At 41.5% G+C, this 12735-nt stretch overlaps 1 protein-coding gene across 2 annotated transcripts; it reads left to right on the plus strand.

Annotated features, from left to right (window-relative positions):
* Positions 1–258: 258 nt before the first annotated feature.
* Positions 259–5518, plus strand: LOC110952763 (uncharacterized). 2 transcript variants are annotated; one of them, XM_051941267.1, is made up of 3 exons: positions 259–2637; positions 4714–4793; positions 5204–5518. In XM_051941267.1, the coding sequence occupies exons 1-3, from the start codon at positions 363–365 to the stop codon at positions 5300–5302; spliced, it is 2454 nt and encodes an 817-aa protein (XP_051797227.1). In that variant the 5' UTR covers positions 259–362; the 3' UTR covers positions 5303–5518. The 2 variants fall into 2 exon arrangements, with proteins under 2 accessions (XP_051797227.1, XP_022052167.2); XM_022196475.2 differs by having other exon boundaries at positions 311–2637; positions 5201–5518.
* Positions 5519–12735: the final 7217 nt, after the last annotated feature.

Consider the following 12735-nt stretch of genomic DNA (forward strand, 5'->3'; position numbering starts at 1 on the left):
TGACCATCAGTCTTCAGTTTATTTGTACAGTTTTCAGAAGATTCTAATAATAAAACTAGCAAGGATGAAGATAATGAAGCTTAATATCAACCTCAATAACACTTTCTCATATGTCTCTTATTAAATTTAAAGGGAATTAAAGTTTAATAAAGAAGAAACCAGTGCTTCAAAGGCTGGTCCCCATGGAAACAAGAGAATCCAGAGCCAGCTCTGGAAGTCTGTCTAACCAGGATGATGGTGGACTGTGGATGAAAATGGACTGTAACCATGTTTCCAACCATACAGAGAGTCCATCAGGAGTCTCTGGTGAGACGCCTGAACATGAAGCTATCCCTGGTAATACAGTGAGGTACTACAGTGTGATGGATGATGAAGGTGCAGATGATGTCTTCATCCCACCTCCTCCTCCATCCTGCATGAATCCTTTGCCACCAGCAGATGGAGGCACAGGTGCAACAGCCGATAACGCTGGCGTGTCCGACTCAAACGGGGCAGCTGACGCCACAGAGGCTGAGGCTAATCCCAGCAGCTTAGACTGGTATCACGGGGAGAAGCACTTAATGGCAGCACAGAACGAGGTGGATGAAGTGATAGCAAGTGTGCTGCAGGCTTCTATGGAAAAGGTATTACTGTCCAATGACAAGGACTCCACACCAGCCCCTTATCGAGACCAAACATCGATGGACAGCACAGGTTGTCTGATGGAAACATGCCACGATGCCGCCAAAAGACACTATCAGGACGACACAGACAACGAAGAATCGAATGAGGAGCCTGAGGACATTGTGATTTTGAGGGAAGGACAGGAAAACTGGGGGGAAAGCAATGCAGAGAAAGACCAATATCCAAATGAAAGTCATGAGGAAAACTTTGAGAAGGAGACCTGCTCAGGCAAAGACGGAGACAAAACAAAATACGAGGACATTTCTGGTCTGTCAAGAAAGAAGCCGGACAGTGAAAGTGATGAGCCAAATACCCCAACACTGTGTGATCCTAATGTGAATGATTATGATCTTGAATCCTCTGAGGCAGCAGAGTTCAACAAACACAACCGAAGCAAGACGGACGCAGCAACCAGCCAGTCTCAGGCAGCTCCTTTACCAGCCGACGACACCAGTGATAATGAAGAGCATGTTGACAGCAGATCTTTGGATTACAACCTCACAAAATGTAAGTGGGTGAGGAGAGAAAGTGCCACAGATATTCAAATCCCCCAACATCCCATCGCCAAAGATTCTGAAGAAATGGCGACTAGCGGAGAGCACGGAGACGGAGGCAAGAGAATATCCACTGATATCCAACAAGGTGAGCAACTGCTTCAGCGTCTGCAAATGGTGCAGCTGCGACACGAAGTACATGTGTCAGAGAATCCTCAAACCTCCCAGAAGCCTTTCAAAGATATGAAAGGCGAGGAAAAGGGTGCATCTGGGACTGAACTGAGAGAAAGGAAACTGACAGATGAAGAAAAGAAGGAGGAAAGTCGATTTCACACTGTCATGAAATCAAAGGCGATTCTGATAGAGAAGGAAAAGAATGAGAGTAAAGATGTTCAAACAAAAGCAAGGATGTCTTCATCTGATATGCCAGAAGAGAGAGAACACCAGAGGATTGCTGGAATAGATTCTGGTGATTCTGGTGATGAACAGAGTGACAGGTGTGTACCTGCAGATTTGCCTTCCTTCATCTCCCATGAAACATCTACTGAAGTTCCATTTTTGTCCACTGGACACCGGTTCTCAGCGGCCGAGACCTCCATGGAGAAGCAGCTCCATGAGGCAGCCCAGGAGAAGAAGAACTTGCAGAGAGCAGGAGGGGTTTTCAATCTTACCGATAATCCCGATGTGCTGGAGATTCCCTTCAAAACGAATATCTCTCTTGAGTCACTTCTTCCCAAAGCTCAGGCCAGCCATCGCAGTGATTGGCAATTCTCTGAGCAGAAGATGCAGAAGGAGATAAGTCAGGAGGTTCAGAGAGAACTGGTGCTGGTCAACCAGGGAAAGATTCCAGGGGGGTACAGCAAAGGGGAAGTCCGCCACTTAAGGGAGACTAAACTGCTGTTTGAAACTTTCCAGCAGGACAACACAGAGGGTCCGACAAGGCTCCGGAAGCCCCCTAACACAGTGATTAAAGGTCCCGTTTATCCTTCAGTGCTGGAGCGCACACGTAGCCTCGAGATGTTCTCCCTGAAAAGCTGCCCCGTTTCCAGAGCACATTCCCTCAGGCTGTGCAAATCTACAACCCCTGAGAGAGAAAAAAGTCCTGAAAACTTCAGATCAAAGAGCCCAACTGGAGGTTCTCGAGATAAAACACGCCTGTCCCCTTATTCAAAACAGGACAAACACCTGCGTCTGCACAGAAGCATGGACTCTATAAGAACTGACGGCTCCACGTTAGCAGTGGAGACCAGGGGCATACCAAGGAAGGGGAACGCAGGGCCAGAATCTCCAATCCTCAAACAAAACCCCTTCTTCAAGCTGCGCCCAGCCCTGGCTCTGCAGCCAGAGGTGGAGAAGGATATCCGAGAGGCCAAACAAAGGGAGGAGGAGCTGCGCAGACAAAGATGCACTTTGTATGGGGAAAACAGACGGAACAGTGAAGACGAGGACAAGTCACGCCGCACTCAAATGGACGTACCAGGTTAGTCTGCACGGATACATTTAATATTAGTACTTCAGTTAATAAATCCATAACATGCACCTTCATACTTTTACTCTACTGCATTTCAGTTTTGAAAGGTGCTACGGAAATCAAGTATATTGTTATTATTGTAGAGGCAAATATAATTTTGGCTCCGCTACTGTTATTGGAGCTAAAGCTGCCAGTTATTTTTCATTTTGAAAGATTAAACAGCTCCAAACAACTCAGCATTATGTAAAAATAACAGATATATTTTGAGCATGCTATCTGTACTCACCAGGGCCACATTCTGCATGACAACTTTTACTTTTTATGCTGTTGTATCAAATTTAGAAGCATATTTGCCCCCTTAAACGCCTCTCTACCTTTACCTAAACATGTGACGAATGCATGGCTTGCAATGGAGTATTATTTGCTGCTGCACCGGTACTTTTACTTCAGTGAAAGATCTGAGTGCGTCTTCCACCACTAGTGTGTATTCTATATGCAGGTACATTAAACATTGAGGTTTATGTGTACTTCAATTACACAGTTCCCACAATGAGAACATTTCAGTGAAACCTAAATTGATCATTCAGCTAAACACTGCTGGAAATGTTATGAAAAAGCAAGTAGAAAATACTAAAATCCATTTCCAAGGCATTTCTAAATGGCTGCCATGACACACAGTGTAAATATTAGTTTGACTAAAAGCCTCTCAAAGTGAAGGTGTAAATAAGAGTCACTTAGATCTTTATTCATTCCACATCCCAGCCTTCTGACACTCAGTCTGAGCGCTCTAATGAATGCCTCTCTACATTAGCATCACATAGTGTTATCCGAGGAGTCTTATCGACAACTTAGTGTCATCCCTGTCACCCACGGTTAAGGGCGCATCATTCTAGGGGCGGCCTGATCTGAGTCAGCAGATGCCAGCGGGCTGAGCGACAACATGAAGGCGTCTATCTGCAGTCCAGCCAGAGCCGTGGGCAGCTCTGGTTTGGTCACAGAGTTGTGTAAATGCAAATGACTTCAGACAGTTGATATGTCTCATTGAAAGGAATATAATAAGCGGCTTGTGTGCAGTTTTTTAAATGTCTGCTGATGTTGCTTAAAGGCCCATGCATGAAACCCTGGAGAACCAACAAAACAGTGCAGTGAGCCAGGGAGTGACTCACTTAGCAGCACCATGTTAGTGTTTTCAGCCACAGCAGCTGGATGATGATGAGTGGGTTGATTTAAGGTGAAGCTGTTGAAGCTACAAGTGACAGTAATATAATGTGTCCAAAGTGAAAGAAGTGAGTCATTCTGAAGGTCACATAAGCTGCAGTGTGTTATCCTAACCAGCTGTGATGTGAGAATTCAGGAGAAAATACACCCAAGATACACTGTGATGTCTTTGAGGAGGACATGTTGGCACAATTTTAACACAGACTATCTAAACATGAGTGTCATATATTCAGTAAACACTCAAACACTATCTTTGCATTTGGAGAGCATGACACATGAACGTGAAAACCAGCTTACGTGAAAGAATAAGTACAACTTTCCCGAATGAGAACAGTTCCTCAAGACTCAAAGTTTTCTTTTTTATACTTAAAAGGATTTTTTGCAGCTGGCAAACTGATTTTGTCTCCGGCTTCTTCTGCTCTGTTTATGATAGCCAAGCATGTATTACCACCTTCTCACAACACAATGCAGCCTAGTTAGTTTCATACAAAACAGTTAATGGAAATAGGCCTAATTCACTTCTTTTTTTTTAAATTTCTTGTAACATTTTACAAGCCTGCTCCAAATTTGCTTGATCATCATAATCATATAAAAACACGGCTCCATTTAATGACTTTGACTGTGAGATACTTAAACATAATTTAGGCTTTTATAAACTTAAATAATTTGGTATGAAATGCCACTGGGCTCAATCAGGTAACTGCTGCAGTGGTAAGTTAGTTTTCTGGATAAGTGTTGCAGCTTACATTAAAGTTTAAAAATGAAAGAGGTTCTGTCGAGGTAAATTAGTAAAGTCTTTAATTTTTGAATGCCTGAAATGAAATCTCTTCTCATTATCCTGCTTTTTTCCTTCTTCCTGCCCTTTAGATATCAGGAAACGAGGGAAACTGGAACGGGTTTGGCCTCCACCTCCCAAGAAAGATCCAATGAAATCGGAGCAGACACAGGTGATGCACCAGGACTAATCACGATACACAGTTAGATTATATATAATACCAAGATAATATGTTGTACTGTCATTCAGGGATGGAGGGCTGTCAAAAAATTTCAATACTTGTCATGGGTTGCTTTGAAATTCATAACCAAGGTCTGACAAGCAGATCTTGGAAAGGTAACGTTTACGAATTGAAAACCTTTATAGAATTACTGTAATTCTAGATTTCCGGATCTTGTGGCTATCCCTTCAAATGGCTGAAAAAGACACCAGGCGTGAAGTTTCCGCAAATACAATTTGCCTGACAAATGCTTGGATTAGAACAATTGGTTCTAAAATTGATCGTAGATAGAGAGGCTCAAGAAGGAGTAGCTAATCTCCCACTCTAAGTCCTCGTCTTTTCTCTGTCTTATCTCACAGCAGGAACCCAAAGTTCACAGAGCGGGAGGTCAGAAGGCTCCGCTGTGGCAACGCTGGGAGTCTGGCATGATAAACGGGCAGCCGGCAAAAGAAAAGAAATGATCAGGACCGTCAACAGACTGTTACTGATCCGCAATGCTACAGTCACAGTCCAATCAGAGCTAAATCAGTAGAACCAAAGTCCTGTCCTTAGTTCCGGCGCAAATACTCTCTGGCTCTTTTAATTCTGCTTTCCATCTATGTCAAATGTGCATTTCTTTTTTTGATATCTGTAAATCTTAGTATTATTGAGCAGGTAATTAAAGCAGAAGTATCACAGCAATGATTCTGTCTCTTTTTTTTCTCACTCATTTAAACCAGTGAATCTCAAATGGGAGTCAGCAGACAATATACATATATATATATATATATATATATATATACACATATTTAAAAAAGCTTTTTTGTAATTATTTATCAGGGGTCCTGGCTGTGACCAACCATATTTGACTGTGTGCAAGTCAAAACTGTCACATTAGATTTCAAGTGAAGGTGTTTTGGTGCCCTTCTGCACTTTGCAGGTAGTCAGTGCTGATGATAAAAAATGGCTGCACAGAGATACCGCAAATGAATAAGGAACAGCACTACATTCATTTGCAGCGACTAAAACAGTACTATGGATGCAAAATTAAATTGAAACTAGTCACAACTACGATTATGGCTTCCTACAGTTATGTAAACTTGAACATATAGATGCACCGCCTGTCCAAAAAAAAAAAAAGTCGACACCGGGATTTAACTAAGCAAATAGGTAAGAGCCTTCCATTGGATAATTACTGCAGCGATAAATGTTCCAGCTACAACAACTTCTTTAAGCCTAGCTAATGCAGTGAGAAGCTTCTCATTTCTTAAACAACCATGTTGGAAGACATATCCTGTGGTCATGGAAAGGATGTTAATCTGTCTCAGAAGGATCAAATTATTGGCCTGCATCAAGCAAAGAAAACAACTCAGGAGATGAAACTACTAAAAATCAGGTTAAGAACTGTCCAACGTATTATCAAAACCTGAAGGACAGTGGAGAACCATCATCTTAGAGGAACAAATGTGGTCTGATGTGTCCAGATTTACCCTGTTCCAAAGTGATGGGGGCATCAGGGTAAGAAGAGAAGAAGATGAAGTGATGAACTCATCATGTCTAGTGTCTACCAGCCTGTGGGGGTTAGAGTTATGATCTGGGCTTGGTCAGGTTCACCAACGTTATGTTCCCAAAGAATGAGGTCAGCTGATACCTGAATATACTGAAGGACCAGATCTTCACATCAGTGGAGTTTTTCTTCCCTGATATATTGTTGAAACGATGCCACAGTGAATGAGGGCCATACTCAAAGCTAAAGGCAGTCAAACAAAATATTACAGAGTTCGACTTTATTTTTGACCGGGCGGCATATATGAAATCACTGACAACCTTTACATCAGCTGAAAATTACACTACAAATTAACACGATTATTCATCAGCATGCAGAGGCAATTAATACCAAGTGTAACATAAGACATAAAACTGATTTGCCTTACATATTTCAAAGGTAGAGAACTATTTGCAGCTAACTGAACAGATTCCAGTTGCATTGTTTTATGGTTATTCTGTGTTACAGTGATGCAGGTATTTCAACATATGTTGAATCTCATGCAGAGACATTTCTCTTGCGTTGTTCTTTCACACAACTAAAAGTGCACAAATGTAAAAAGCAAGGTTCACCAAATAATTCCAGGGGACTCACATTACGGGGTCCCTGGTGTAATTTGCGTCTTTTAAGGTGTCCTTGGTAAAAACAAAACTGAGATCCAATAATTTAAACAGTCCATGCAGGTTATGTTTGAAACAAACCAAATTAAAAATCCGTTAATGACCAGTACGGCCACTGTCCAGAATTTCCCTTCAGTGTGGGAGCTTTTCCAGGAAGCTGCTTTACTGGAGAGCAGGCTAACATTAGCAGGTGTGCTCTCCTCTGTTGGATTTGGGAAAGTTTACAATCTCATTATCCAATTCAACAAACTGGTAAACAGTGCTGTAAAAACGATGTCATGTTGTAGGACAGATTAGCTGATTCTTCTCTGTAAGCTGCAGATTTCCAGTTAATCGCATGCTTTGTGTTTTGGACGGTTAAAGAGAAGAAGCTCTATAGCCAAAAGAGGGGTCTGATCTCTGCTCACAAATCTATATTGTTTTTATTTGTAATAGTAATACCAATACTAGTGATATAATCCTCTCAAGTCTACAAAATACCCACAGGGTTATTGTTGCTTCGACTTTAGAGACAGCAAAGTTATAACAAAAACATATTTATCCGGCAAAAAGAGTCCAATGAAATACGTCCAGCATCAGGGGAAAAGTGGGATCCTGTGGTTTAAGAGCTTGATTCATACTTGACAATAAAAGGAATAACAAAAAAGCTCAGGGGCTTTGAAAGTTCTTGTGCTGTTCTATCCCCTCCAGCCCCACAGCCTTGAAAGTGTAATAATAAATTGTGCGTCCACTTTGCAGGTGTCAGAGACTGGATGTACTGGTTGTGTGTAAAAAGCCTCGTCTCACTCTTAACTCAGAGTCTGCTGTTTTGTCAGGACAAGGGCTGAATGTTTTGGGGAAAACATCAAATTGTGATGTAGAATCTAAATTTGTAAAGTCTGGCTTCAGTTCAGTTTTTGCTGTGTCACTCCAAATGTCTTGGCTTTAATCCAAACCAGAATCTTTCGCTACATTTAACCAAGCAGTATTGGTGCCGAAACTTAGCCAAACCATGAGTAAAAACTAAACTTAAATCACAAAATAAAACAAAACTAAAATAGTCTGTTACAGGCTGCAAACCTCAGTCTCTTGAATGAAAGTCCTGGGACTGACACCAGCACCCTTCCACCCGCCTGATGAGGCTCTTTTGAGTTAAACATTGACGCAAGGGGAAACAATGCCAAAGGACATTTTCTGCGTATCTCGGAGACGTCAGCAGCTTTGTCATAACTGCCGTTTTGTGGTGTAACACCAATCTGTTCACTGGAGAGTCTCTAGAAAGCTACTTTCAGAATCTGATTCACCTCTGAGTCCACTCAGGGAGGACTACTGTGATCCAAAACACTGCTTTCTATTGAACTAGAAATATCATTTGTGGGTTCAATGGACGTTTTCTAAGCATGAGATGATTAGTAAGAAAAACACAACACTAAGATCCAATGGTTATCTGAGCCGACGGTGTTGAATTGAATTTGAGTGACAGCAGAGATGTGAAGCACCTAAAAAAAGAACTCTAGTTGACCCGGCAGTCACGTTTACTAGATAGTAGAGCTCGCTTTCTAATCTCCGCTTACAGAAGTACACAGCTTAGCTCGTCTAAGCAGCTACGTGAAGGTTTATTTATACCGCACATTTTACAGCACATGGCTACAAACACACGCAAGATATTCAGAAGCAAAAACAACCGGGATAAAATACAACAACACAGCACAGTGACCATACCGAACTGGATCCAAACGTAAGACTTAGATGGAGGTGGATAGAAAGGCTTGCCAAGAAATATGGGGTTTTGGAACAATCTAGCGATGCAGTAAATCTGACTAGTGATTGGGGAAGAGGACTGCAGAAAGTTGGTGTTTGAAGAGAAAAAGTGTGATCTCCTTTCGCTTATGAAGTTGGAACAGCAGAAGGATAAAATGCTGAGATGTGAGGATTAGAGTGGTAAAGAAGTGAACTGCAGAAATGTAGCTGAGGGCAAGATCATGCAGCGTCTTACATGTACCCAACAGGATCTTGGAGTTTTTTGGTTTTTTTTAATTTGACAGGAAGCCAATGGAGGGCTGCCAGAACAGGGATAATGTGCGACCGATGGTGAGACCTAGTTAATGGCCGGGCAGCTGCGTTTTGTACCAAGTGAAATCGATTTAGAGCAGCTTGACTAAAGCACATGTAGAGAGAAGTACAGTTATTTAGATGAGGGAAAATGAAATGGTGTTATACCCATAGTAGCCAAAATATATTGGATTTCTGAGCTGAAGAAAGTAGGGTTTGGTGAGGGTAGAAAGAAGATAGTTAAAGGTCATATTGATTAAAGATGATACAAGATTCTTTGTGGTAGATTTGATATTTTAGTGAAAAGGACCAATCAACTGATGCGACTCCAGTGGCAAAGTGAGAAGGTCCAATGACAATGACAACTTTTTTAGGTGCAAGAAATTGAGAGACATCCAATCTTAGTGGAATTACACATCTTAAAATAGTCTGAATTAACGACCAATAGGCAGTAAGAAGGAGATTGGTCCAAAGATCATCCCCTAAAGGAATCCACGCAGAAAAGCACCCACTACAAACATTAAAATGTCTTCTAGTCCGATAAGAAGGAAACTGGTTCGATGCTGCACTAGAAATGCCAACCTAGTTGCACAATCTATCAGGCAAAATACGATCGATACTATCAAAGGCAGAACCTAAAAGAAATGGAGTAGGCATGGAACTAGCACCATCTGTCAGCAACACGACTCTGCCAAGAGAGGGAAGACTCTCTCCATCCTGACTCGGGTATCCTGGTGTTAATTGGCTGCAGTTCTCACCGTCCTATGAGCAGCAAGCAGGGCCAGGGTCTCGGCTTCAGACATTTACATTTTAATATCACTTCCATACGTCCTTGATACAGATCAAACAACCCGAATGCCTTGAAAAGTCTTATAAGGTCATAAGAATGGAGCGCAAGTCTTGCTTTTTTCGATTGACCATCCTCAAATGGATTTTTGCTGAATCTGTATGGAACAGAACGCATGGGGTAGATGAGATCAAGGCAGTCTGTGCAGTCGAGGCCAGTCAGTTCTCGTCCGTTCGTGGCATCGATCAGAACTAAAATATTGACGCAATTTCATCGTACACTGACGTATATCTTCAAGCCCTCACACCGTATCCTGTTAAGAAGCATCAGCCTTCTAGACTGTAACAAATTTAGAGTGAACAACACAGCAGTGATTCTTTAATCCGGTAAATTGCACTTAATTTATAATACTGTAATTTGTAATGCTGTATTTCCATATGCAACACCGTGCATTTTTTATTATTATGGTTTGATTGATGTTTTATGTACACTGGGGCTGCAACTAATGATTATTTCCACTGTCCGTTAACTGATTAGCTGTTTGGTCTATAAAATGTCAGAAAACTCTGAAAAATGTCTGTCTGCAACCCAAAGATATTCAGTTTATCGTAATAAAGGATAAATTAAATCAAAGAGTTTTACCTTATTTAAAATAAAAAACAATACTACAGTGATGAATCAGTTTTGGCAGTTTAAGTGATTTAACAGTCAACAGCTAATCAATTAAGTGAACAATCAGTGCAGCTCTGATGTACTTGAACATATTTGTAAACTAATTCTGCAGTTTTCCTTCTTCCAAGACCTCCTGATACACATGTTCACATGCAGTTGAGAAGAAGTACTGGGAATACAAGATGTACATATATCGAAAGTAATAGAAACAGCAACAACTTATTCATTCATATTATTTTCCTGCTGCAGGCAGTCAATGCTTTGAGTTCTTCTTCTCATGTGCAAACTAAACAACACAATTTACTGTGCGTTTCTAAAATGGATGTGAAGATGTTGCATCTTTTAGCAGCAGCAGAAGAGGGCAGTATAGCCTTAGGAATCAAAGGACGGTATTACAAGGCAACAAGACACCAACATGTCATTACAATTCGTGGCATTATGTTGCTTGTTCAGTGAAAGTACACAAGTATTGCAAGTTCTGTCGTAACCATCTGTCAATATCGGTATTTTCATAGAGACTTTAAAGTGTTAACAATCAACCAAATGCACTTATCTTCAGTACAGTAACACAATGATCCCCTGACTCAAACCTCTGACATAACGTTACCCAGACAAATATCCGTAGGCTCGCTCACGTCCTTGCTAATACAACTTCCTATGAGGTGTCAGGAAGGCACTTCACAGGAATGCTAATCATATGTTGAGAAAGTACAGCAGTTATGTAATCTTGGTAAGTCATCCAATGATGAGTCACTAACTTCACAGAAATCGAGCCACCAGCTCCATGCATTATCAGTTCCATGAACACTGGGATGAAGGGAAAGTTGCTTAATAGCGATAGCATGTGGGTGGAAATTTCTTCAGATGTTTGGCGAACACTCTGAGTCATTCATGAGGGCTGTCATTCAGACTGTGTTGTTCTAAAAAAAAAATAGACGAAGAAAACTCTGCTCTCAGTGAAAACACCAAAAACACTTCGGTTAGATAAATTTCACAGTAATTTTATCTTTGTCAAAGTGCACTGAATCACCAGGAGAAGGACTCTTTGAGGAGCCCACTGAGGCGGAGCAACTTTCTTCAAATGCCAGAAGGAAGACTAAGGAAGAAACAAATCTATTGAGGATGTACAAAATAGTCAGAGCCACGTAATGTTCCCCGCATTTCCTGGAAAACCCAGTCTAATTTTCATTGCTTTATTCAGTCAGACCTTTGGCAGCGTTAATTATGCAAGACACCATCCAGAAAACAGCTAAGAAAAAGTTGGGAGTTGAGGAAGAAACGCTAACATCAGGCTTAGAATACAGAGACAAGGGGGGGTGACTGAAGATAGCACACTAGGAGCTATTATTGTACTCCAGCCTGCCCTGAGTGTACAGATACCAGGAGCTTTGTGGCAGTGTGCAGATGAGAGAGTAGAACAGTGACAGCTCTGACATCACCGCTGTGAGATGGGGCTCAGCTCGGCTCTGCACCAGCGGCAGCAACCCAACGCAATGGACAGATGATGGATGACTCATTCTTGCCTCCCACACGACTTCCCATCGTCAGGATCCATCAGCTAGAAAGTCTCGCTTGGCTCCGAACGGCGCTCAAGTCTCCCACAGCGGAGGGCAGACGTGTAGTTTGAATGTTGCAGCGAAAAAGGAAAGTTACGAAGAACGCTAAAGATATCGTAGGTGGAAAGGGTGACCATTGAAGAGGTGCTTCCAAGAGCAAATGTGAACAGAACAATGTTGGCAACCATCAAATCGAGAAAAATTAAGGAGGAATAGTATGGAGAACCTTACAATAATAGGCAAAAAAGAAGGGAAGAAAGCAAAAGGATGCCAGAGAATAACATATTTTGATAACATCAAAGATTGGACAAATACATCGAATGCCGAGACTGTACTACAGGGGTGTCAAACGTGCGGCCCGCGGGCCAAATGCAGCTCGCCAACAGGTCCAATCCGTCCCGCTGGACGACTTTGTGAAGTGTAAAACATTACAGAGAAGACATTAACTGGAAACTTTCGATTTGTAAAACAATAAATTAAACTAATCCTAGACCATGACAAGTTGTTTTCATCAGAAAGTAAAATACAAGATTGTTCATTGTTCTTTTGTCATTTTAGGTCTCATTTTTAGAATATCTTGTCTTGTTTTTGTTGTTTTTTTGTCTTTTATTGTCTGATTCTTGTTGTTTGTCTCATGTTTTTGTCATTTTGTTTCTTTTTTGTCTCATTTGTGTCATTTCTGTCATTTTTGGTCATTTTGTTT

The sequence above is a fragment of the Acanthochromis polyacanthus genome, chromosome 21 (assembly GCF_021347895.1).
Source record: "Acanthochromis polyacanthus isolate Apoly-LR-REF ecotype Palm Island chromosome 21, KAUST_Apoly_ChrSc, whole genome shotgun sequence".
In the NCBI taxonomy this organism is placed as follows: Eukaryota; Metazoa; Chordata; class Actinopteri; family Pomacentridae; genus Acanthochromis; species Acanthochromis polyacanthus.

Bases quoted from the DNA above. Each gene is read 5' to 3' on its own strand.
- LOC110952763 (XM_022196475.2), top strand. From the start codon at position 363: ATGGATGATGAAGGTGCAGATGATGTCTTCATCCCACCTCCTCCTCCA. The intron at 2,638-4,713 runs GTTAGTCTGCAC...CCTGCCCTTTAG, and splicing joins CACTCAAATGGACGTACCAG to ATATCAGGAAACGAGGGAAA. The intron at 4,794-5,200 runs GTGATGCACCAG...CTTATCTCACAG, and splicing joins TGAAATCGGAGCAGACACAG to CAGGAACCCAAAGTTCACAG.